Genomic DNA, 27,637 nt, shown 5'->3' with positions numbered 1-27,637 from the left:
CTGGAGAGGAAGCAGAGAAATAGCATTCTGGGTAGAGAGAAAAGCATAGGTAAAGGATGATGTGCAGGGAGGTATGCTGTGGATTGATAAAATGTATGGCGCATGGTGAAGGCTGAAGCTACAGAGACAGAGGCAGGGACATATGAAAGACCTTAAATGACAAGCTGAGTTTGGATTTTATCCTTAAGTCGGGTAGGCATAACATGATCAGATCTGCACTTGAGAGAGTTCTCTATCAATACGGTGGAGAAGGAAGAACATTTGAGCCAATCAATTATAAAGTTAAGATCACAGTCTAGACTGGTGGTCTCCAAAAGCAATTACATACAAAACAATCCACTGAAGTGTGGGAAATTTTATTTATATTTATTTTACTATTAAGTGTCTTTAAATTTTAATTTTCTATGTAGTTTTGTATTTTAACATACATGTTATTCATAGGATAGTACATGTATATAATTGAGAGATAAATACATGTACATATATTGGTGGGTGAATGTTCAATATTTTTTCCCCAATAGGGAGTCATATCAAAAAGTTTGGAGACTGTTGGTCTAGGCCAGTTTTGTCCAATAGAAACATAATGCAAGTCCACATGTAATTTAGAAATTTTTAGTAGCCATATTTAAAATAGTACACAGCCCTTACCTTACATGACATAAAAAAATTAACTTAAAGTATGTCAAAGACCTAAATGTAAACACTAAAATATAAATGCTTAGAAGAAAACAGGAGTATGTCTTCAACACAGGAGTAAATCTTCCTGACTTTAGATAAAGGATTCTCAGATATGGCACCAAAAGCACAAGCAACAAAAGAAAAATTAGATAAAGTGGACTGCATCATAATTAAAAAGTTTTGTGCTTCAAAAGACTCCATTAAAAAATGAAAAGATAACTCATGAAATGGAAGAGAACATTCCAAAATACCTATCTGATAAGGGACTTGTACCTAGAAAAATAAAGAACTCTTATAACTCAACAATAAAAACACAATCCAATTATAGCAGTCACAGCAGTGCTATATGCTATAGAAAATTCTAAATAATTACATAAGTTTATCTTTGCACACCTTGTATTGCCATTTCCTCAGAAAGCATAATGACTGTGTCAAAACACACGTGCATTACGGATTTTCAGACATTTCTCTCGAAAGATTGGTATAAATTTAAGTTCTCATGAACTACAATGAAAAGTTCTCCAAGGACTAGAATTTTTATTTATTTTGTTCTCTAATGTATTCAAAATACCTTGAATAATATTTGGTACAAAGGAAGTAGGTGTTCAGTAATAAACTGTTGAATGACTGAACTTTATAAGACCTCCTGTTTCTTCATGCCCTAGTACATGGCTCAGGTCACGATCTCGTGGTTTGTGGGTTCGAGATCCACATCGGGCTCTGTGCTGACAGCGCCGGGGCTGGAGCCTGCTTCCGATTCTGTCTCCCTCCTTCTCTGCCCTACCCCACTAGTGCTCTCTCTCTCTCTCTCAAAATTAAATAAATATTAAAAAACATTAAAAAATATAAATAAAGAAATAAAAATATGAAGGCCTTTTGTAATGTCAACTGAACCAACCTTATTTTCCATTAATGTCTACTCCACTTACTGTCCCATAAACATGTTTTATATATTCCTTGCACTATACGTCTGTTGGTTCCCCGCCTGGAGACGGCAGACTATTTCACTGCTTGACAGATCCAACTTTTTCTTAAAGGCTCCTTGCAAGTTCTACTTCCTCCATTTCTGATCATGCTAGTCTTCACTGATCTCTATTCCTCTGACTGACATAGTCTAGCGTACAATACAGCTCTAAATTATACATTTTTGGATGTTTCTTAATATTCTTTGACATGTGTTAATCTTTTCTTTCCCAAAAGATGCTACTTACATGAAGACAAGGTCTTATCCCCTGTGGTGTGTACTAATGAAAGCAGCACTGAATAAATCCTTCTTAATCAATTTTGCTGTAAATGCATTTTGTTTACATGAACACACTGCTAGAAACCATATTCTTAGGTTGCAGAGCTTCAATATTAAAGTATGACTAGTGCTCAGCAACTGAGCATTAAACTAGTAATAAAAACATACATAAAGTTGATAAGGGAAGGCAAATATTACAGATGCCAGTTCATTTCTTTTATACTTCAACCTCCTACATCTTTAAATGTGGCATATTGTAGTGAATGATTTAGTGTCACAGGTAGATTCTTTTTTTAAAAATATAATTTATTGTCAAATTGGCTTATAATTTTTTTTAATGTTTACTTATTATTGGGAGACAGAGAGGGACAGAGCGTGAGCAGGGGAGGGGCAGAGAGAGAGGAAGACAGAATCTGAAGCAGGTTCCAGGCTCTGAGCTTTCAGCACAGAGCCCGATGGGCTTGAACTTACAAGATCCCCGTGGGATCATGACCTGAGTCAGACTCTTAACTGACTGAGCCACCCAAGTACCCCTCAAATTGGCTTATATACAACACCCAGTATTCATCCCAACAAGTGCCCTCCTCAATGTCCATTGCCCGTTTTCTCCTCTCCACACCTGCACACCGCCCCCCTCCCCCACCGCCAGCCATCCACCCTCAGTTTGTTCTCTGTATTTAAGAGTCTCTTGTGGTTTGCCTCCCTCCCCCTCTGTTTGTACTATTTTTTTCCTCCTTCCCTTCCCCAATGGTCTTCTGTTAAGTTTCTCAAGTTCCACATATGAGTGAAAACATATGATATCTATCCTCTGACTGACTTACTTCACTCAGAATACCTTCCAGTTCCATCTACGTTGCTGTAAATGGCATGATTTCATTCTTCCTCATTGTCAAGTACTATTCTATTGTATATATAAACCAAATCTTCTTTACCCATTCATCAGTTGGTGGACATTTAGGCTCTTTCCAAAATTTGGCTATTGTTGAAAGCGCTGCTATAATCATTGGGGTACAGGTACCCCGATGCATTAGCACTCCTGTATCCTTTGGGTAAATTCCTAGTAGTGGTATTGCTGGGTCGTAGGGTCTCCACATTGTTTTCCAGAGCGGCTGCACCAGTTTGCATTCCCACCAACAGTGCAAGAGGGTTCCCGTTTCTCCACATCCTTGCCAGCATCTGTAGTTTCCTGATTTGTTCATTTTAGCCACTCTGGCTGGTGTGAGGTGGTATCTCAGTGTAGGTTTGATTTGTATTTCTCTGAGGATGAGTGATGTTGAGCATCTTTTCACGTGTCTGTTGGCTATCTGGCTGTCTTCTTTGGAAAAGTGTCTATTCATGTCTTCTGCCCATTTCTTCACTGGATTGTTTTTCAGGTGTGGAGTTTGGTAAGTTCTTTATAGATTTTGCATACTAGCCTTTTATCTGATATGTCATTTCCAAATATCTTTTCCCATTCTGTTGGTTGCCTTTTAGTTTTGTTGATTGTTTCCTTTGCAGTGCAGAAGACTTTAATCTTGATGAGGTCCCAATAGTTCATTTTTGGTTTTAATTCCCTTGCCTTTAGAGATGTGTTGAGCAAGAAATGGCTGTAGCTGAGGTTAAAGAGGTTGTTGCCTGCTTTTTCCTCTAGGTTTTTGATGGTTTCCTGTCTCACATTTAGGTCTTTCATCCATTTTGAGTTTATTTTTGTGTATGGTGTAAGAAAGTGGTCTAGTCTCATTCTGCATGTTGCTGCTCAGTTCTCCAAGCACCATTTGCTAAAGAGACTGTCTTTTTTTCCACTGGATGCTCTTTCTTGTTTTGTCAAAGATTAGTTAGCCATTCATTTGTGGGTCCAATTCTGGGTTCTCTATTCTATTCCATTGGTCTATGTGTCCGTTTTTATGCCAATACCATAATGCGTTGATGATTACACCTTTTCGTAGAGGCTAAAGTCTGGGATTGTGATGCCTCGCGCTTTGGTCTTCTTAATTATTACTTTGGCTATTTGGGGTCTTTTGTGTTTCCATTAAAATTTTAGGATTGTTTGTTCTAGCTTTGAGAAGAATGCTGGTGCAATTTTAATTGGGATTGCATTGAATGTGTAGATTGCTTTGGGTAGTATTGACATTTTAACAATATTTATTCTTCTAATCCATGAGCATGGAGTGTTTTTCCATTTCTTGTGTCTTCTTCAATTTCCTTCATAACCTTTGTATAATTTTCAGCATACAGATCTTTTACATCTTTGGTTAGGTTTACTCCTAGGTATTTTATGGTTCTTTGTGCAACTGTAAATGGGATCAGTTTCTTTAATTTTCTTTCTGTTGCTTCATTGTTGGTGTATAAAAATGGAACTGACTTCTGTACATTGATTTTGTACCCTGAGATTTTGCAGAATTCATGTATCAGTTCTAGCAGTCTTTTGGGTTTTCCAAGTAGAGTATCATGTAGTCTGCAAAAAGTGGAAGATTGACTTCTTCTTTGCCAAATCTGATGCCTTTTATTTCATTTTGTCATCTGATTGCTGATGCTAGGACTTCCATCACTATGTTAAACAGCAGTGGTGAGAGTGAACATCCCTGTCGTGTTCCCAATCTCAGGGGGAAAGCTCTCAGTTTTTCCCCATTGAGGATGATACTAGCTGTGGGCTTTTCATATATGGCTTTTATGATGTTCAAGTATGTTCCTTCTATCCTGACTTTCTTGAGGGTTTTTATTAAGAAAGTATGCTGTATTTTGTCAAATGCTTTTTCTACATCAATTGACAGGATCATATGGTTTTTATCCTTCCTTTTATTAATGTGATGTATCACACTAATTGATTTGCAAATATTAAACCAGCCCTGCAGTCCAGGAGTGAATCCCACTTGATCATGGTGAATAATTCTTTTTATATGCTGTTGAATTTGATTTGCTCGTATCTTGTTGAGAATTTTTGCATTCATGTTCATCAGGGATATTGGTCTATAATTCTCCTTTTTAGTGGGGTCTCTGTCTGGTTTGGGAATCAAGGTAATGCTGGCTTCATAGAATGAGACTGGAAGTTTTCCTTCCATTCCTATTTTTGGGAACAGCTTGAGAAGGATAGGTATTAACTCTGCTTTCAATGTCTGGTAGAATTCCCCAGGGAAGCCATCTGGTCCAGGACTCTTACTTGCTAGGGAGATTTTTGATAACTGATTCAATTTTTTCACTAGTTTTGGGTGTCACAGGTAGATTCTGTGTAGAAACCCGGGGTGTTAGAAGAGGGAAGAAAGAAATTCACTTTAACTATAATTCAAAGACAAATGAAGAATTTCTCCTCTATGTGGCTGAGTTTATATCTCCTTAAGCACAATGCACATAGAATGCAAACAAGTCCTTCCCAAGTTCTTTATGAAAAGTAACTATGGATACAGTCGGGAAAAATGACTCCTGCTAAAGGCTAGTTATTTATTTATTTTGTACAGAATGTACTAAACTCAAGAAAGCTTTGCTTTTACAGGCTATCTGTTGAGACACTAAAGTAGGTACAACTTAACAATACTTCTTTGTAATTATATTAACTGCCATGTGACTGTGAATTCTACCTGTACCAAGATTAAGTTCAACATCAACTAAAAATGAATGCTACAAGACTATAGTTTTGTATTTAAGTATTAAATGAAATGGGGTGCCTGGGTGGCTCAGTCGGTTAAGTGACCGACTTCGGCTCAGGTCATGATCTCGTGGTTTGTGAGTTTGAGCTCTGCGTTGGGGTCTGTGCTGACAGCTCGGAGCCTGGAGCCTGCTTCAGATTCTGTGTCTCCTTCTCTATCTCTGTCTCTCCCCCGCTCACACTCTGTCTCTGTCTCTCTAACAAATAAGTAAACATTTAAAAAAATTAAAAAGAAATAAATATTAAATGAAAATTTCACCTGTTACTGGTAAAATTATTCCCGCCAGGGAATAACCCCACCAAGGTCATCTTTCAGCTCCCTCATCACTTCTTGACTCCAAATAAAACTTATTCTCTTAGATTGTCAATGGAAGTAGCACTTCCGATTATTACGTAATTTCATAGTAGTAGAGCCCAGCCGATACGGACAAGGTAGATCTTCATCTGTGTATGAGATGTCAAAGCACAATGGAGGATTGATGTTCTGCCTCAATTCCTTCAATCTTGGTATGGTTTTCTTAGTATTACCAAAACTCTAAATAAATATCTGTATTTATTTAGTTACTTGCTAATTAGTTACTTGCCTGAAATAGCATTTGGCTCCTTGATCTTTTTCAATTTTAGGAGGTCAGAGATTTATCTCTATTAGTATGGCATAAAAAAAAAAAAAAAAGTTTCCAAAAAAGGGGCACACGTACCAGAATGATTCTAGCTTCAGAACTCTTCACGTTGGCACCTATACTGCCTGCTCTACTGGTAATTATTGAAAACCAAATAATCGTCTCAAGCTGATTATCTATAGTCATATGACACTTTCTCTAGGTTCTTCTATAGGTTTAAACTCTCAAGTTGATCACGAATAGAATGGCAGTAACTTTTTAAAGGACTATTCCAAAAACAAACCCAAATAAGAACAACTTTCCCCAAGGACAAAAATGACAACTTACATACATGAGAAGAAAGAGAGAAAAATTTTCATTTTACACAAAAGTCTGCTAGAGGAAAAAAAAGTTTTCTCAGCTTTAATATTTTCCTTTATTATAAAGTTCAGTGTACTGTGAAAATTTCAACTTAACACTCTTTATAAAACTAGACAGAAACTAAAACAAAAGGTCTGGAGTATGCAGTAAATCTTGCAGTTTGAAAGGTTTAAAAACCTTCAGAAAAGGCTCTTCATTCAGATCTGCCAAAGCAAACAGAGAAGCGCACACTAAGACCACGCTAGTGCCTGGCAGTTCCCCAATTAAGATGCAGGTTAAAGAGCATAACCAAAACATGTAACCAGAAAATCTTGTTTGCTATTTTCAAAACAATCATGACCGAAACAAAAACATTACTTCAGATTTTCAAGTTTAGTCAAGTCGAGAAGAGCCCATTTCATGTTAATCTACTTAATTGTATAAGCCCTTTTAACTTACTGCAACTTTGTCCCAGAAAGAGTTTAATGTGATATTTAGTTATTGTTCATATCTCCACTGAAACGTCAACCTGTGAGTAAGCTTATTTGATAATTACAATGTGCTTAAAAGACAGTTTTTGGGAGTTATTTTTCAAACTACAAAAGCTAATTTTGCTACTTTTTTATAGGAAACTGGCATTATAGTATATGTCTTAAGATTGATTGACAGATATCAAAAAAAATCTCAAAACTGGTTTCATGTCCAGGGGAGTGTTTCGACTAATTATTTTAAAAAGTCTCATTACAATTCTCAAATAAAATGATTTTAATTAAAACCTTAAATTGTACCTAAAGTTTTTGGAACACTAGCTTTTCCTCTAAAATCAACTGTGTAATTTACTCTAAGAAACATTAACTGGTATAACCAGTTAACATTTCCTAAATAACCCACTATGTGCCAGGGACTGTGTGGTGAAATTTGCATCCATTTTCTCACTTTAATTTCATAATATACGTTGAGTAGCAACAGGTAACCTACGAAAATTTTCAGTGACTATTGAATTTATTAACAACAACATGAAACTCAAAGCAGAAGGCCTAACAATTAAAGGTTTGGATAACTATTAAAAATTATCTTTTTGAAGACTATTCAGTGATACAAGAAACGTTCAAGATGGAGTTGTAAGAAAAAATATTAAACTTCCCATGTTTAATACCCTAAATATGCAAGAAGACATATGTATATCTATTATACATTTTTGAATGGTTACCTTTGGATGGTAGGATTACTAACAATTTTCTAAAATAAACATAATATTTTTATAATCAGAAATCTGTTCCAATTAAGTGTTAACCTAAAGTACCTAAAGCTGGCTGTTGAATGTATGAGATTTCACATTGAACTTAGTATGAATGGTATAGTGTATAGTAGTTGAAAAGTAAGTTCCTTTGAAATTTTCATGTATCTTGCCGTAGAGTAATGTATAATGAAAACTTTATTATGCAAACATTTCATTTGCCATTCTGATTGAGTTGTTTTATAATGCACCTTCAGTTTCTATTGCTTTAATTTTAAATGTGAAGAATTAAATATAGACTCTCTCAAAGGTTACATTGCTTTCATCTTAAATCAGTTAAACAGAGAATGAAGCCATTGACTTCTTTACAAATAGCTACTGAAAGTGAAATACAGACTTTGCAAACTTTGGATATGTGTCAGACCCTAAAAGAGGGATCCTCTTTGCCACTGCTCAATTTTACGCATATAGTAGGTACTCAATAAAAGATGTTGAAGGAATACAAAAACGTCCTCTCTGGATATCTAGACTTACTTTCCCTTCACTCAGTTTAGATGACCTGAGAAGCACTTCCTCAAAATAACCCTCTGGTTCACCATGAGACGAATGCCTGGCACCAGCTGGTAGGAGATATTAATAGTATGCCCATTAGGCACTTGTTCAAGGCACACAGATAGCTCAGTGATAAAATCTTCAGAAATATTTGGATAGTTAAAATTATTCAGAATATGAATCAGTTGTGGTTCTTTGAATCTCCACTCTAATTATTAAGGAATCAACATCTGTTTTTGGAAATTTTTTAAAAAAAGTAAGGTAACAGCAATAATTGCTTTCAATTTTAGAGGAACTCAGCATTTAGGGCTAAAGAAAAAAGCTTACAACAGCAAAATTCTTTCTTCCTTGTGACAAAGATTCTTTTGAAGGATTCATATGCTAAAAAAGAAGAGAATAGACTTTTTCCTTCAAATTTCAATTTTTAGTATTTACCAAGCATTTACCACTGACCAAGAAGTCTCTTCCCCACAAAAGTGTATTTCTATTCCCCCCTAGACAATATAATGCTCAAAAACAGTTATATGGGGAAAATTACAAAATAGCCTAGGTCATCCTTAATGACTCATGAGGGACTGAGCAGAGAAGGGGAATGGGATGGGACTACAGCTCATTTTTCAAATAATACATAATTTAGAAATACTTGCACCTTCGCCAGACAGAATTAACCATTCCAACTATAAAATAATACTTGACAGTCATCTATCCTTGGTCTAAAATTCTTCCAGATATTTAGTTTAAACAGTAAGAGACATACATTCAAAGCACCCATTTGTTTTGTTATAAAATGGCCTATATCTTACATCATAGCATTAAAGACATTTTATTCTCTTAGCCATCACTTCAAAGTTTCTACAAAACTATTAGAGTTCAGATGAATTGTTTTTCTTACATAGTGTGTAAGGTGTCTAAACACTTAAATCAACTCAAATAAAAATAAAAGATAAGCAAGCAGTTGGGGTACCTGGGTGGCTCAGTTGGTTAAGTGTCTGACTTTGGCTCAGGTCATGATCTCATGGTTTGTGGGTTTGAGCCCTGTATTGGGCTTTTTGCTGTCAGCCCACTTCTGATCCTCTGTCCCTCTCTCTCTCTCTCTCTCTCTCTCTCTCTCTCTCTGCCCTTCCCCTGCGTGTGTGCACTCTCTTTCTCTTTCAAAAATAAATAAAAACATTGAAAAAAAAAGATAAACAAGCAGATTTGAATCCTCAAATACTCAGATGAACAGACAATTCTACTAGGTATCTTACACCATGCTAGGTAGAGACAGAGAATAAACAAAAGTAAGATATCATTGCTGACCTTCAGGAACCTTCCATTTGGCTAGGGAAATGATGTGGGAAACAAGAGCTAATGAGATAAGAGAAATGCTCTATTATGTGGTATGGAGCAAATAGATGTTTATAGGCATAGAGATAGACTACCCTGATTTTAGGTAGAGAGGCAAGGAAGGTTGGAGAGGTGGGGGCACGTGGAAGGGCCTGGAAGTCTGGCAGTAATATTTAGATGTGATACGGTAGCATATGGGACAGTCAGATGTTTTTGCATAGGAGGATGAGTTAAAGTGAGAGAAAGAAGTTAGATAAAAAAAAATTTAGCTAGGTCAACTGGAAAACTGATTAATATAGGTACAATTTTTCTCTTAGTGTACTTAAAATTTTTTTTTAACTTTTATTTATTTTTGAGAGACAGAGATAGAGCGTGAGCAGGGGAGGGGCAGAGAGAGAGGGAGACACAGATCTGAAGCAGGCTGCAGGCTCTTAGCTGTCAGCACAGAGCCTGATGCGGGGCTCGAATTCACGGACCGTGAGATCATGACCTGAGCCAAAGTCGGACACTTAACCGACTGAGCCACCCAGGTGCCCCATAGTATACTTTAAACAGAATCTCACAAAATCACTAGTGGATCTCCCCCAAATTTTCTTGGTCTTCACAAAGTCTTTTATACTTTCTTTCTTTTTTAATTTACATCCAAGTTAGCATATAGTGCTATGATGATCTCAGGAGTAGATTCTGGTGATTCATCCCCTACATAACACCCAGTGCTCATCCCAACAAGTGTCCTACCTAATGCCCCTACTTTTAATCATAATATAATGTGCTATCTCATCTCTCTCTCTGTGTCCCTCTTTCTCTTTCTCAAGTATATGTCAAGGAATGTACACAGGTGAATAAAAAACAAGAGAAAAAGGAAGCCTATTTAATTTTAATCTGAAAACTGTTGGTACAAACGCATTTGTAGCACACTTGAAATTAATGTGAAAATAAAATCACAATGGTGTCATTATCACTGAATCTAATTCTAGGAAAATACTAATGTACACTTCTAGTTTATTGATCATTAAACTCACTTAAAAATACATGAAATGCAGGATTATAACTTACTGTGCTTTATTTTGTGAGCAATTTAATATTTATGCATACTAAGAATAAAGTAACTTTACTTTGCACATTATCAAAAAGCATAATGTAATTACATTTAGCTTGAGTAGATAAGTAAAACAAATATATATTGATTTTACCTTTGCTTTAGTCGTCTTTTGGCTGTTGTGGGAACATTAGCACCATAGCCATAGGAAAAAAGAACCCTTTCAGCTTCATCTTCATTTTCAACTGAAAAATATTAAAGTGTATGATGTAAAATAAGTGGGTTTTTTTCTTAAAAAGCACAGCAAAAGTGAAAATAAAAGAGGTCATACCAATGAATCAGGGAGCATAAGAACATTAAAAAGGGCTAATGCACAATCTCAAACAGTCCATTTGTAAGTAGAAGCATATTTCTTAAAGTATATGGTTGCTTAAATTTGTTCCATTTATTTTTAAAAGGTGTAATGGCTTGCATCATAGGACATGTTAAATTTTCTTGTTATAAAGCATAATAATTTAAGGGGTGCCTGGGTGGCTTAGTCGGTTAAGCCTCCAACTCTTGGTTTTGGCTCAGGTCATGATCTCATGGTTTGTAAGTTTGAGCCCTGCATAGGCCTCTGTGTTAATGGTGCAGAGCCTGCTTGGGATTCTCTTCCCTCTCTCTCTGTCCCTACCCCGCTTGCTCTCTTGCTTAAAACTAAATAAATAAACTTAAAAAAAATTTTTTTTTTTAAATAAAGCATAATAATACAGATGCTGTGATATTCTGAATGATTCTAGGATTTTTGCATGGAAAGTATGTTTTGTAATTATAAATAAGTAACAATAACATCACTTTCATTATTTCTCTTCTTGATAAAAGACATGACTATTTTTTAAAATATTTATTTATATTTGAGAGAGAGAGAGAGACAGACAGAGCATAAGTGGGGGACAGGCAGAGAGAGACAGGGTGGGGGACAGGCAGAGAGAGACAGGGAGACACAGAATGTGAAGCAGGCTCCAGGCCCTGAGCTGTCAGCACAGAGCCCGACACAGGGCTCAAACCCATGAACCATGCGAGATCATGACATGAGTCGAAGTCAGATGCTTAACCGAGTCACCCAAGAGCCCTAAGAAATGACTACTTTTAATTAGGAAAGATGTTCACTATTTTATCAGAACAAGTTAATTTTAACTTGTAATAATGAAATTGTGTATTTAAGTAGGCTACTCTGTGAAGAAAATGTGCAGTCCTGAGAATGTATTGATAGCCTTTTTTTTTTATTACAAAAAAATACAGCAAAACCATTTACTTTTAAATTCTGCCATTGTCACATCACTCTTTTTCAGAAGGAATTTTAACTGACAGGTTAACATTATGGTTAAAAAGTTTAAATGCAATGGCAATTTTACTGTAAATTGGGATTAAAAAATACTTAAAGTTCATAAAAACTAAAGGTTTACTAGCTCATATAAAAGCAGTCAATGACATTTAACAATTTTTATAACATTTTTTAACAATCATATTTTAACATTAAAAAGAGAAACCTCTCAGAAATGTTTCAGACTTAAAACAAAGCCACATATTTTACAAGCTATTTGGAGGCCCATTACTGTAATATGCATATATTTGTTGACTGATCCTTTTACAGTATAGTAAGAATTTTAATAAGATTTTTCTTGTTGTCCTTCAATTTTATCCCTAGTTTTCATGGTAAACCAGGGTCAGTTTTCAGAAATAGAGTTATTAGTTGTCAGGTAAATGTAGAAGCAAGAGATGATATAGGTCATTGCCAATAGTGTTACCAGCTATCATAGGTCCAAGATGAGTTCTCCAATTCAGCTCTATCAGAATGGCAAAATAGCTCTATTAGTGCTGTTATTTAGACACCTACCTGACTCTTGTCTCAAAATTCAGAAGGAAGAGGGTAAATTCAGTTAATATCTCAAAAACCCATCAGTTAGAAACTGATGGACATCTGAAATTTGAGTTTAATACCTAATGGATTAGTAACTCATAGGATAACTATTCTATTGGTGATTTACTTATAGAAACAATGGTAGATGGTACTAAGGAGATATGAATGTGTCTTAGAAGTACAGAGCACCGAACATCTATATCTGAGTGCCACCATTTTTCTCAAGCTAGAAGCATCAGGAGGCTGTGGGGAGACAAACGTTCATAGAGAAGGAACAGGAGGGCCTGTGCATGTGTAAAGGCACAGAGCTGTGACATTTTAGTAATTATGAGGTAAGTGGTTGGAGTTCACTTAGAGAACAACGGTAGTAGAAAGATAGGCTTAGTTCCAATTGTGAATGGAATGAAATTTTATTTGCTAGGCTAAGGAGTTTAGATTTTTATTCCACAGTCAACAAGAAACTAACAGAGATTAATTCAGAAAGGTAACATGACCAAAAGATCTTTGTTGTTGATGCTAATATTGCAGAAAAAAATTCTAACAATGGGGAAAAGGATGGCCTATTGTAGCACAGAGAACTCCTCACAAGTTATAGTAATAATCCAGTTGAAGAACAGTCCAGAAAAGCAAGAGAGGATGAATATAAAAAGTTAGATGCTAGACAACTGAATAGGTGTGGAGGTGAGAGGAGGCACTAGAGAGAATGAGGGAGACATGGAGGTTGACAAAAGCTGGATGGTAATTAGACTTTAACCTTACTAACAGATCAAGAATACAAGAAAATTAGTAAGTTTTACAGAGAGAAGAAAAAATAAATGTGAGAAATGTTAAATTTTTTTTAAAATTTTTATTTAATGTTTATTTATTTTTGTGACAGAGAGAGACAGAGTATGAATGGGGGAGGGTCAGAGAGAGAGGGAGACACAATCCCAAACAGGCTCCAGGCTCTGAGCTGTCAGCACAGAGCCCGATGCGGGGCTCAAACTCACGGACCGTGAGATCATGACCTGAGCCGACGTCGGACGCTCAACTGACTGAGCCACCCAGGTGCCCCGAGAAATGTTAAATTTTTAATGACTCTAGGAACTCTTTACAGATTAGCCTACAGACAATAAGTGAAATTGTGGAAAGGGCTAGGATTATCTAGAGAGTAGGTGAGTTAAGTAAAAATTGAAGAGGATAATGGGAAAACCCTTGTGAAGTATTCGGTAGAGTTAGCTAGAAGAAGAGACAATAAAAGCAATGGAGAAGAAACAATCAAAGACAGGTGATTCAAGAAGCAAGAGAAGAGTCTCGAGAAATGTGACAAATGCCTATCAGAGGTTACAAGTAAGATGAAATGGACAGCAGGTTCTAGAATCTGACAACTAGAAATCTGGTTTTCTTTTTATATTTGAATTTATTTAGTTTCTAGTCAATACTATTTGTAACAAATGGATGAGGTCTTTGAAAACTAAACTCCTCAAAAATCCAAATAATATACTTAATTATAAAAGGCAATTCAAGTGTGAATAGGTTATGTCATTTGACATGGTGACATCTTAACAAATGAAGTCTAACCCTCTTCATATCAGGTGAAATTTTCTGTATTAGATGGTGACCCTTTGAAAATCATACCCACTGTAGTACTAAAAAAGAATGTTTTGTACTATATCTTTGAAGTTTTCATTAACAAGTATTCTTTAAATAAGGATAGGAACATTTTAATTTCTGGGGCATCAGGGTGGCACAGACAGTTAAGTGTCTGACTCCTGATTTTGACTCAGGTCATGAACTCCCAGTTTGTGAGTTCAAGCCTTGGGACACGCTCTGCACTGTCAGCATGGATTCTCTCCGCTCCTCTTCCCATGACAGAGCACATACGCTCTCTAAGTAAATAAATAAACTTAAAAAAGAAACAAGGAATATTCTAATTCTAATTTCCATTGTGAACATATAGACATGAACTTACTTTCTTGATCTTCCAAGTATAAGTAAATATATTTTATTCTAAGATGATTTGAAGATGGTTTATACGATAGCATAGCAAAAATTTATTTTTGTATTAAAAAAATTTTTTTTAATGTTTATTTATTATTGAGAGGGTAGGGGGTAGGGTTAGAGAGAGGGAGACAAAGAATTCAAAAAAGGCTCAGGCTCTGAGCTGTCAGCACAGAACCCAATGCGGGGCTTGAACTCACAAACCGTGAGATCATGACCTGAGTCAAAGTGAGATGCTTAACTGAGTCACCCAGGTGCCTGTATTTTTGTATTTTTTCTAAAGATTTTACTAAGAAAATATTTGCACATGTGGAAGAGATGAAAGATGTCTATAGCATTCACCCATATACTCAACATCTGGATTCTAAATTAAATGTTGCATTGTATGTAGTTTATCACATATCTGTCCATCACTGTATACATCCATGAATCTATCTTACTTTTTTGATGTTTTTTAAAAAAAAATTTTAATGTTTATTTATTTTTCTGAGAGAGAGTGGGTGGCGGGGGGAGAGAGGGGGACAGAGGATCCGAAGAGGGCTTTGTGCTGACAGCAGTGAGCCTGACATGGGGCTCAAACTCATGAACCTGAGGTGAAGTCAGCCGCTTAACTGAGCCACCCAGGTGCCCCTGATATATTTCCAAATAAGCTGCAGATATCTGCCCCTCATCTCAACAATTCAACACGTATATTATCAACTACAGTTCAATATTTATAGTTTTTTTTTTAAATTAAATTACATATGGTAAAAAAAATTAAATTTACATATGGTAAAAAAATTAAATTTACATATGGTAAGAGGTACAAATCTTAATTCTACCATTCAATGAGTTCTGAGAAATATGCACACATGTGTAACACAAGCCCTATTAAGATACAGAACATTCCAACAACCTGGAAAGTTCCCTAATATCTTTCTTCCCAGTTAATTTTTGGTGACAACCATCCTTAGAGGCAAACATTGTTCTACTTTTTTTCCCCACTATAGTTTTCCCTCTTCTAGAATTTTATATAAATTTAGTCATAAAAGGTTTCTTAGACTAAACATAAAGTTTTTTTTTTTTTTTTTTTAATTTATTTTTGGGACAGAGAGAGACAGAGCATGAACGGGGGTGGGGCAGAGAGAGAGGGAGAGACACAGAATCGGAAACAGGCTCCAGGCTCCGAGCCATCAGCCCAGAGCCTGACGCGGGGCTCGAACTCACGGACCGCGAGATCGTGACCTGGCTGAAGTCGGACGCTTAACCGACTGCGCCACCCAGGCGCCCTAAACATAAAGTTTTTTAGAATCATCCATGTTGTTGAGGAATCAGTAGTTTGTTTTTATTGCAGAGTAGTATTCTACAGTATAAAATGTGTGATGGTTTGTTTAGCCATTTTCCTGTGATAGTTGCTAGGCCTGTTGCCAGTTTTGTTTTTTTTTTTTTTAATTTTTTTTTAAGGTTTATTTATTTTTGAGACAGAGAGAGACAGAGTATGAACGGGGGAGGGTCAGAGAGAGAGGGAGACACAGAATCTGAAACAGGCTCCAGGCTCTGAGCCTTCAGCACAGATGCCTGACGCGGGGCTTGAACTCATGAACCGCGAGATCATGACCTGAGCTGAAGTCGGACGCTTAACCGACTGGGCCACCCAGGCGTCCCATGTTGCCAGTTTTTAATGATTATGAATATAGCTCCTGTGAATATCCTAGTATAAGTCCTTTTTTTGTGCATACGCTGTCTTTTCTCTAGGGCAAAATACATCAACATAGAATTGCTGGATTACTGGATAGGTTGTTTGGTTTTATAACAAATTGCAGTTGTTCTATATTCTCACTAACATTGCTGTAGCCAGTCTTCTAATTTCAGTCATTCCAGTAAGTGTGTACTGTTATTATTAAAAGTGGGCCTTTTAAAAGGCCCCTGAATTTCCATATAAATGGAATATAAAAAATATTTTAAATGGCATTACAATGTTTAATGTAAGTTATAAAAACAGAAATCCTGCCTTGTACTATACCTTAACAGCAAGGCATTTAATATTTCATCATTAGGTATGATATTAGCTGTAGATTTTTTTGTAGATATCCTTTATCAGACTGAGGAAGTTCTGCTCTACTCCTGATTTGTTTAGACAGAGGGACATATGCAAAGTTATGAAGATACAAGTATATGGAAACTTCAAATAATATGCAATGACAGGAAATGGAAAGGCATAAACTATAAAGGAGAGTGTATAAATAAAGCCATGCTAAGGAATATGACTTTATGCTGTCTAAAGATGATGACACAGAGGTATTAAAGCAGGGGTATGCTACAATCAAATCTATTTTCTAAAGATTACTCTGACTCCAGCAAAGAAACTGAGGACAAATTTGAAAACTGTTGCAGTTATCAGATACTGACCCTAAAAGTGGAAAAAAGATAATGATAGGAATGAAATGTTTTCCTTTTTTATTTTTAAATTAAAAAAAAAAATGTTTACTTATTTTTGAGAAAGAGAGACAGAGTGTGAATAGCAGAGGGGCATAGGGAGAGGGAGACACAGATTCTGAAGCAGGCTCCGGGCTCTGAGCTGTCAGCACAGAGCTCGACGCAGGGCTCAAACCCATGAAAGGTGAGATCATGAATTGAGTCGAAGTTGGATGCCCAACCAACTGAGCCACCCAGGCGCCCTGAAGTTAAGTTTTCCTTAAATTGGCCTACAAATATAACAAACATAGCCTTTACAAGAAAATGTGCCCGAAACAGATTCAAATTCAACCTCAGCTTCAATTGAAGTTTAAGTCCACTTTTATAAGAATGCCCCTGACATTTCTGACTTTTGAACAAAAATAATGTGCTGTAGCAAATATCTCAGTCAGTAGTGAAAGGTTAATTTAAAATATTCCCTTACACTGGCTGGCTTAGTCAGTAGAGCATGCAACTCTTGATCTCGGGGTCACGACCTCAATCGAGCCCCATGTTGGGCATGGAAGCCTACTTAAAAAAATAAAAATAAAAAATAAAATAAAATAAAATATTTCCTTAAAGTCCAGGATAACAAAGGAAGCTAGCATAACAAGAGGAAACAAATAGAAATTAAAGGTCAAGGATTACAACACAGTACATTCAATAAATTTCTATTTTTCAAGACTTAAAGTGTCAGTCATCTCCCCTCTTAGGTATCGTACTCCTCACCTTAAAGGTAGAATTAACTTAAGACCGCTCCTGTATTTCCACTGCAAAATGACTATTTCTTGATAACAGCACATATCTCACTACTTTAATTATCTTTAATATGCTTGTTTCTTCCAGGGGTCTAGACTAGCAAGAATTATCACATGAACTCCATGGACCCATATCCTGGCACATGTAAACATTTAATTGTTCAATGAGGGAACTAAATAAATGAAAAGATAAAATCTACTGTAGTTAACCTATTTTAAAAAAATGGTTTTTTAATGTTTATTTATTTTTGAGAGAGAGGGAGAGAGAGAGAGAGAGAAAGAACGCCAGAACATGAGACACAGAATCTGAAGCAGGCTCCAGGCTCTGAGCTGTCAGCACAGAGCCCGACATGGGGCTCAACCCAGGAACTGCAAGATCATGACCTAAGCCGAAGTCAGACACTGACTGAGCCACCCATATAGTCAACCTATTTTTTAAATGCCAACTAATGAAATTGAGATCAACTAATTATTAAAATATAAAATACATATTTTTCAAAAGTTACCAATTGGATTTTAAAGAAATATATTAGTGTTTTTAGAAACAATACCAGGTTCCTTGTGCTGCCAGAAAAAAAGCTGTGTGTGTGAGGTGGTGGGCGACTTACTTTCTGCAGTTTGCATTATTATTTCATCAAGCTCTTTTTCCAATCTCTCATAAATGTCGAGCCTTGCCTGATACTCAGAGTTCCGTGCTTGAAGTTCAGTAATGCGTTTTTCAGAAGAGCCTTGGAGACTATAAAATTCTTTAGTTAAAACCTAATAGTGGAAGAAAAAAATTGCAAAGGCAGAATTAAAAAGATTAACAGTTAAGACAAAAATGTTGACACAAAAATGCCTTTTGAATTTTTTTCTCTAATGATTTAAATATGAGGAGAAAGTAGCTCAACTGAGATGACTGAGGAAGCTACATTTATTTCTAAGGTACATAACTCAGTTGTTTGTAACTGAAAATTACAAACCACTTTACTGCATGAACTGAATAAACAACAAATTTAAAACTTAGAAATAGTTACAGGAATAAGAATAGCATTTGCTTGTTAGAACTAAAAAATGCAACAGATGCTATTCTTACCTGGAGGTCATTTATTTGGCAACTGCAGCAAGGGGAGAAAGGCTTGCAGCTTACAAAACTGGGTGTGAAAACGATACACTCACCCTTCAGTTTTCTATCAGAGCTTACTTCATCTATGCTTACCAAGGTTGTAATAAGGTTTCTGGCTTCTTGAACAATCATAAATTCAAAGCAACAAACCAAGATGAGACATATGAAGTGCCACCTGGGGCAGTATCAGAAAATGCCTTTATATAGAAAGGAAGGACTTAAACAATTATTAAAAAAGATTTAAAAAGGCATGGAAATTGGAGTTATTTTGTGTAAGAACAAAAAAATTCTACATTCTTTAATGGTGATTTGTTGAAAGAATCACTATGTTGATAACGAATTCACTTAAAAAGAGACATTTCTAATGACAAAGGAAATGTTTTAATGCTTAAATTCCAATTATTTAGAAAGTTTACTAACTAGCAAAGATTAAATTATGGAGAGTGGTATTACACTTGCTTTCCAATACAGCATAAGTAATGTAGTATTTCCTTAAAAGCAACAGAAAATTATGGTTAAGAATATGGGTTGTAGCCAGAAAGATTTGGGTTTCAATGCTGGCTTTGACACTTCACTAGTTTCGGATCTTAGGCACTTAATTATTCTTTCTAGGCCTCCCTCAAAACATTGTTGGAAGGATTAGATAAGATAATAAATTCACAGTGCTTAGCAGAATGCCTAGAACACATTAAGTTTGAAAAATATCATTACTGCTATAAGAATTATGAGAACTTTGTATTAAATGGTTCATAGAAATAAAGATCCGCTGGCCTAATTACTCTGAATTATGTATAATTAAACAATTTAAAAAAAAAATTTTTTTTTCAACGTTTATTTATTTTTGGGACAGAGAGAGACAGAGCATGAACGGGGGAGGGGCAGAGAGAGAGGGAGACACAGAATCGGAAACAGGCTCCAGGCTCTGAGCCATCAGCCCAGAGCCCGACGCGGGGCTCGAACTCACGGACCGCGAGATCGTGACCTGGCTGAAGTCGGACGCTTAACCGACTGCGCCACCCAGGCGCCCCTATAATTAAACAATTTTTAACACAACCTATTTCCTTTAATGACACAAAGTTCATCTCAACAAATGTACATGATTGTGTGCTTTCTTTGATGTGGAAAAAGGAGAAGATAAAGATTTAGTTACAGTTTTAACAAGCAGAGGTTACAATTTAATTTTCCTTAATCTATTCTATCTTATTTTCCTTCAATTATTTTCATCAAAATTTCCCACTCAAATAACTTAAACATTATCTCCCACCCTCCAAACTTATTCCTTTGGGGGATAAAGAAAGAATAACATGGGAATAATGATGATAATCACAGGATGATTTTTAGTGTCCCTGATTGGATCAACAGAAGAAAATTCATCTTTTAGTATTATTTCTTCTTCATTCTTGTCAGTTGGGAATATGTTTTCTAGAGATTTATTAATTCGTTATAACTAAATTATTAGACAGTGAAATAATCTGGAGCTTTCATAGAATTTATTATACTGAGATGTAATTCATTAAGACTTTGGTGGCTGATGACACTAATTCCACAGTCAAAAGAGAGTATCGGTAATGACGTTGTTAAATGACTATTCTCACAGCACAGCTGATACTATTTGTTTGTATTCCAACTCCTTCAACAAAAACCACAGAAGGCAAAACTGCAGAAATGGATATTGCAGGAGATAATCAAAATGTGGAAGATGGGATATTTTGTAAAGTATTATTTTAAGATTTAAAAAATACTATTAAATTGAGAGATGTAATTTAAAATTCTCTCTCCATAACAGAGGAGAGAGCCCCAGAAATACCCAACACCTCTGGACTCCATGGTGGAGAATTCTCTTTTACTATGGATTTGCCTGAGTGGTTTCTATAAATAAACTTATTATTGTTTCTGAAAAGCAAAAAAAAAAAAAAAAAAAAGCTTGATTACTGGACCTATGGAAGGCTATTATATTAAAGATTCTTTAGGAAAAACCAATATATGAACATTTGAGTTTGACCACGAATGCACAAAACAGATCAGCTGCTTTTAGAAATCCATTATATACTAAGCTTTCACAGTGGCTATTTCTTTACTTTAAATAATCAAATAATACAGAATTATATAAAATTATATGTAAAATTAATGATAATACAAAACTGTAGGTCAATGACTGCTTTAAAAAGACATAAAAGGGGCACCTGGGTGGCTCAGTGGGTTAAGCGTCCAACTTCGGCTCAGGTCATGATCTCACAGTTCGTGAGTTCGAGCCCTGCGTTGGGCTGTGCTGACAGCTCAGAGCCTGGAGCCAACTCTGGATTCTGTGTCTCCCTCTCTTTCTGCCCCTCCCCTGCTTGTGCTCTGTCTCTCTCTCAAAAATAAATAAACATTAAAAAAATAAATAAATAAAAAGAGATAAAAATATAAAGCCAGTGTTTTGGCAGGCTTTGCCAACTGATAATTAAAGTAAAATAAATAGTCGCCAAGTTATAAATCAATGAGAATACTGGGTAAAAGCCATAGAAAAGTGCATGAATAAAATAATCTTTATCCTTTATAAGATTATTTCTCCCCCAAATTCATTATAAATAAGAATGGTCTTAGAAATACCTTCCGGTACTTCAGAAAAATGGATTCTAACCACAGTGCTGTACTAACATTCATCAAACCATTCATTCACTCATTATTTATTGAACATCCACTATGAGCAAAGCACTGTGTTAGGTATAGGTGACACAATGATAAATGAATAATCTCTATCCTCTCAAGACTCCTAGGTTTAACAGAGGAGGAAATGTAAGGAATACCCCTAATGCCTCAGTTTTATCAATAGTTTTTAGAAACATAATATTTTTGGGGGCATCTGGGTGGCTCAGTTGGTTAAGTGTCTGACTCTTGACTTTGGATTAGGTCATGATCTCACGGTTTGTGAGATAGAGCCCTGTGTTGGGCTCTGTGCTGACAGTGTGGATCCTGCTTGGGATTCTCCCTCTCTCTCTCTCTCTCTCTCTCTCTCTCTCTCTCTAAATAGATATATAAACTTAAAAAACAAAACAAAACAGTATTTTTTACAGAGGTGTTTCTCCATAACCCTTACACACAAAAAACAACAACTGGTAGTCAGCTGCATTCACCAACCCAGTGGGTAGAGGTCTATGGGAGACTGGCTTTCATATTGCAAGTTGTAACCTTTAAGAGGTCATGAAATCAATTCAGATTGCAACCAGCTAAAAATAATAAAACAGAATGGTTAAAAAAAAAAACAAAACAGAATGGTTTAGTAAACATCAGCACTGTGTGTTGTATTGTTCAGTGAAATGCTTGTTTCAGAAGTAGAGAGAGAGAGAACTGCTTCCCTCTCTTCCTATATATACCTCTCATTCCCTTCCACCTGCCCCAAGACACATCCTTAAGCAGTCATCCAATCTGGAAAAAAAAAAAAAAAAAAAAGGCATTTTGCTAGGAATTATGACATTTTAACAATAACTTGCAAAAGATGAATTCCAAATCAGAGCTGATCTAATTCAGTCTAATTGAAAATGTGTGGGAGAATCTGCTATTGCAGATTATGACTGCAGTAGGTTCCTGAATAATATATTTGAAAAAGTACTAAATGCTGAACACTGGTTTGCTTTAGAAGTAAACAATAAACACTATCTATAATTTGTCTGTTTCTTTACATATATATATATATATATATATGTACTTAATATTTTTATATTTTTTCTAAGGCTTTATTTTCTTTGGGACCCTTTATCTTGTTAATCTTAGTTTTACTTGTCAGAATACTTCCCAGAAATGTAATCTCTGAGACATTATTGTAATGAAAACTTACATCATTAGCTAATTAATAATGTTAATGACATTATTATACCTATTTCATTTAAATTTTTAAATGAGCATTTTCCACAAATCTAAAATATTCAGGAATATTATTACAAGTAACCATATAATACATGAATATAGCAAAATATAGAGTTTAAAATCTACTAACTGTAAATTGTTTATTATTTGAATAAATAACTTCCAATTTTTACTGTAATATTTAGTGCTGCGAGTATGCCATTAATATAACCCTCTTATTTCCTCAGGTAAAATTCCTTTAAAATTACTGGATCAGGGGCGCCTGGGTGGCTCAGTCAGTTAAGCGGCCGACTTCAGCTCAGGTCATGATTTCGCAGTCTGTGAGTTCGAGCCCCACGTTGGGCTCTGTGCTGACAGCTCAGAGCCTGGAGCCTGTTTCAGATTCTGTGTCTCCCTCTCTCTGACCCTCCCCCGTTCATGCTCTGTCTCTCTCTCTGTCTCAAAAATAAATAAACGTTAAAAAAATAAACAAAATAAAATTACTGGATCAATTTTTTAAGGACGTTAACACAGGTTACCATACTATCCTCCCCAAGAGAGGTTCCATTTTCTAAGCGCGTGAGATTCCCCTTTTAAGGGTACTCTTGCCAGCAGTTTGAAAACAACAAAGAGACCTATGTAAAGGTAGAAAAAAGTTTAAATTTATATTTCTTTCATTATTAGGGAGAATACATGTTTTCATCTATTTCTCAACAATTTTCATGTGTTTTCTTGGAAAGAGTACAATCCTTCTACCTAGTCTCTAGAAGAGGAAGAAGGTATGTTCTCTTGGTAAGAGACCTTTCAAAAGTAAGGACACAAGCCCTTTCTCCTACATAACACAAGTATTATTTTTCAGTCTTCATTTATTTTTCCTAAATGGTTTCTTCCCCTACTTTTAATCAACAGATCAACAGATTAATCCCCAGACATAATCTAAAATTTCATCTGTATTTACTTTTAATAGCTTTATAGTTCTGTATTTACATTTACATAGGATCCATCTGAGTTTTATTCTGATATGCAGTGTGAAATATGGAAGTAATTATTTTCTCGAAATACTCAAATGATTATCACAGCACTGTTTGTTATCCAATCCACCTTTCCCCGTAATTTGCAAAATAAGCTTTACAACGAATATATTCTTAAATTCATGTGATTATGGGTCTTGAGCTTTGTATTTGATACCATTTATGAACTTTTTTTTTGTGGGTTTTAATTGTTCTTGCCTCAGAATGCATTTTAAAATGTGATACGTATGTCTTCTCATTATTTCTTTTTATCAATCTCTTCAAAAATTGATTACTTTGTTTTTTTCCTTCTAGTTATATTACATAATTACTTTGTTCAGTTAAAAAAGAGCATGCTAGCAAGTAATATTACTTGATAGAAATAAAAAAATATGTAATATTGAATATTGCCTTCCAGGAACATGGGGTTTCTTCTTATGTATTAGTGAAGTTGAATGCTTTTCTTGATAATAGCCTCTGTACTATTCCTATTAAAATTATTCCATGTAATTATATATTTTTGGTTGTTACAGTGGATGAGATTTTTTTCTTTTTTTGTGTGTTCTAACAATTCCAGTCCTTTGTGGTACACATATTTCTGAAATATATTTATCTTGTGTGCGCATGTGCGTGTATGCACGTTGCGTGCATGTGCAGGATAGGGCTAAATCCTACAGTAAAATAAAGCTCGACATGATACAGACCTTGTACTAATTGAGCTCACATGCTATGCTCTGCTATTTATTATTTTTTAAAATTAGACTATGTCCAACATGGGGTTCTACCTCACGACCCAGAGATCCAGAGTTGCATGTTACTACTGAGCCAGCCAGGGGCCCCATGTTATGCTAATTTTAAAAGAAAAGTTTGTACATGTACCTCTATTTTTTTTTGATATTTTTCACATTCCAACTGGCACTGTGTGAGATTTCTTGCAGTTTCCTCCTGTATAAGTTGAACACGCTCACTTTCAAAAGATTTTAATTTACTTTGATGGAGATATTCTGTGACTTTGCTTTCTGAACTAAGTTGTAGTTCTCTGTACCTGAAAGAAGCAGAATGGTTATAAGACTGTACAGAAACTGCAATGATTTATATAAACATAAACACTACATCTACTTTTTCTATATTCCCATCTTATTATGTAGTTAATAACTTATATATTTATTCAGCAAAGCTCTTGTAAATAATTTAGATAGCCATATGTATGGAAATATGATAAGTCTGGAGAACAAAACACACCAATTAAACCACCTCTATGGTTCCTTTATTTTTATCCCTTCCACCCCCAAATAATTATTGCCTAGTATTAATATTTTGTAAGACATTTAAAATAAAAAAGAGTAAGTTTCAATTATATTGCTTAAAATGATTTAATTTCTATATATTTCGAAGGTCTTCTTAAATCTACAGCAAAACTGTTTCCAAGCTTGCTGTTTCTTTCTAAGTCTAAATAATGTCAGATGGAGGATAGCATGAAATATGCACCCTGAGCTGCAAATTCTTAGGACTTTTAGAAAATAAAATTCTAAGTTAGTAAATGTATACATGTATACATATATATATATATATATATATATATATATACACACACATATATATATATATACACAGATATTACAGGAAAACAGAATGTACAAATTACAAATAATGTACAAAATATATAACAAGTAGTCTACTGTAACACAGATAAGGAACAGTTTCTTCATTTCAGAGGTCTAACTAGTAATAAAACCTTTTCCATATATAAATCACCACATATTATAAATCTGAAAATGCTTCAAGATGATTATGTTCTAGAGAGGAAAACACACACATTATCTTGTCTTAGGGAGCTATTATGAATCCAATACAATGCTAGATATGTTATTAAAATTCATTTATTCAAATATTTTATTCAGCTAGTCACTATGCTAGACAAATGTATATATAATGGTAGACAAAATGTCCCCCCCTCCCTTAAACAAGTTAGTTTTCTGGGGAAGATAGGCAAATAAACATGAAAATTCAAGAGTATGGCAAGTGCTTCAATAGGGTAATCCCTAGGTTCAACGGGAACGTGAAGGAGGGAGACATAACTTGGCTTATATAGGTGTGTGCGTGTGTTTGTGACGGGGGTGGGGGAGGTGGGGGCGGAGTGTATAATGTTTAGGATGGGAACCGCCATAGAGTGAAGAAATAAGAGTATATGTACGGCAGGGAAGCAGCAGAGAGTACAGTCTGTTTTATTCAGGGTATCTCATTTAATCCCTACAACAACCCTATTAGGGATTTTTTGCCAGATGAGGAACCTGAGGCTCAGAGATGTCAAAGAATTTCTTTAACAGGCAGAAGCTGCTAGTACATTTCAGGTTGGGTTTGAAGTCCAGCTGTATTCGACTCTACGGCAATGATCTTTCCACTACTACATGATATTCTTAACTGACATTTCTGAGACCAGATAAGCTTTTCAAAGGTCATTTTACCAAGTGACAATAACAATATCATTCAAAGTATAATCAGAGAAGACAGGTAGTAGGTATTTGCTCCTGGCTACTTCACTCTTGGCACTCTTTTAGCTTTGATGAAAACACCTGGCGTTCAAATTGGTGGAAGGTCAATGTATACTGGTACATATGATTTAATATCCAGGAAGGCTTTCAGGTGAATGTCAGCTTGTGGGCTTAACTTTTTGGGAAAGCTTATATATATATATATATATATATATGAAGAAAATTATAAGAAGTTATATATAGATATGTATAACTATAGGTATATAAAAATATTCTTTGTATGGATAAGCAAACATTGACAAAATTTTTTATTGAGACATAATATATACACCATAAAAGTTAACCCTTTTAAGTATACAATTCATTTTTTTTAGTTTTTAGTATATTTACAAAGTTGTGTATCACCACTGTCTAATTACAGAATGTTTTTATTACCCAAATAAGAAATTCATGTCAATTTAGCAATCACTCCCCATTCCTCTCTCTCCCCAAGCCCTGCCTACCACTGCCCTACTTTCTCACTCTACGGATTGGCTTACTCTGGACATTCCATATAAATGGAATCGTATAATATGTGGTTTGCTGATGATTTCAAGGTTCATCCACGATGTAGCATGAATTGGTATTCTACTCCTTTTTATACCTGAATAATATTCCATTGTATGGATATACCATATTTTGTTTATCCATTCATCAGTTGATGGACATACGGGTTATTCCCACTTTTTTGGCTATTATGAGTAATGCTGCTATGAACATTTGTGTATTAAGTTTTTGGGTAAACGTGTTTTCATTTCTCTTGGTTATATACCTAGAAAAATAATAGGTTATATACCTAGGTCATATAGCCACCCTATTTCTCAGTTTTGAGGAATTGCCAAATCGCTCTCCAATGTGGCTGAACTATTTTACATTCCCACCAGCAGTTATAAGGGTGCCAATTTCTCCACATCCTTATCAACACCTATTATTATCTGTTTTTCTTTTATTATAGCCATGCTCATAGGTATGAAATGGCAAAAAAATTCTTTCACTCAAACACTTATTAATTCAACATTTTACTGATGTGAAAATACTCCCTGGGGAAGGTGGTTTTATAAATATAATTGTATACGGTGTGAGAAATCAGTATGTATTTTGTATGCTAAACTAGGGAAGACACTAGACTGCATTATACAAAAAAATTCTAGTTAAGTCATTTAGAATGTGATGTTGATCTTTAAAATTGCTTTGAAAAGATTAAACTGCAAAGTCTGCCTTTTTATGGATTCAAGACATTGTAGGTAATCAATGCCAACTCCAAATAGGAAATTAAAAGCCTTAGCTTTTAGCTCCACCTGTTCTTATTTATTACCCAACACTTGAAAGTTACTTTCAGCACTATTACTCTCCCCCCATATTGAAAACTTAAAAAAACAATAGTTATCTCTGAGAAATTTGAGAGCACTACGTTTAATAAATTGATAATTCTGTAAGTCAAA

General features: G+C 35.3%; 1 protein-coding gene across 2 annotated transcripts in view; it reads right to left on the bottom strand.

The window, feature by feature from the left end:
• Positions 1-27,637, bottom strand: part of PIBF1 (progesterone immunomodulatory binding factor 1) — a 207,848-nt gene that overhangs the window by 69,236 nt on the left and 110,975 nt on the right. For both annotated transcript variants that reach the window (XM_047080639.1, XM_047080630.1), the window contains exons 11-13: positions 24,544-24,709; positions 18,333-18,483; positions 10,808-10,898 (exon numbers count right to left, since the gene is read on the bottom strand). In XM_047080639.1, coding sequence (XP_046936595.1) covers positions 10,808-10,898; positions 18,333-18,483; positions 24,544-24,709 — 408 coding nt within the window. The remainder of the gene's footprint in view (positions 1-10,807; positions 10,899-18,332; positions 18,484-24,543; positions 24,710-27,637) is intronic.

The sequence above is a fragment of the Lynx rufus genome, unplaced genomic scaffold (genome assembly GCF_022079265.1).
Source record: "Lynx rufus isolate CCGP_SWC_20201006 ecotype Redwood Valley unplaced genomic scaffold, mLynRuf1.p SCAF_1, whole genome shotgun sequence".
In the NCBI taxonomy this organism is placed as follows: Eukaryota; Metazoa; Chordata; class Mammalia; order Carnivora; family Felidae; genus Lynx; species Lynx rufus.
This window is presented reverse-complemented; position numbering and strand designations above follow the sequence as displayed.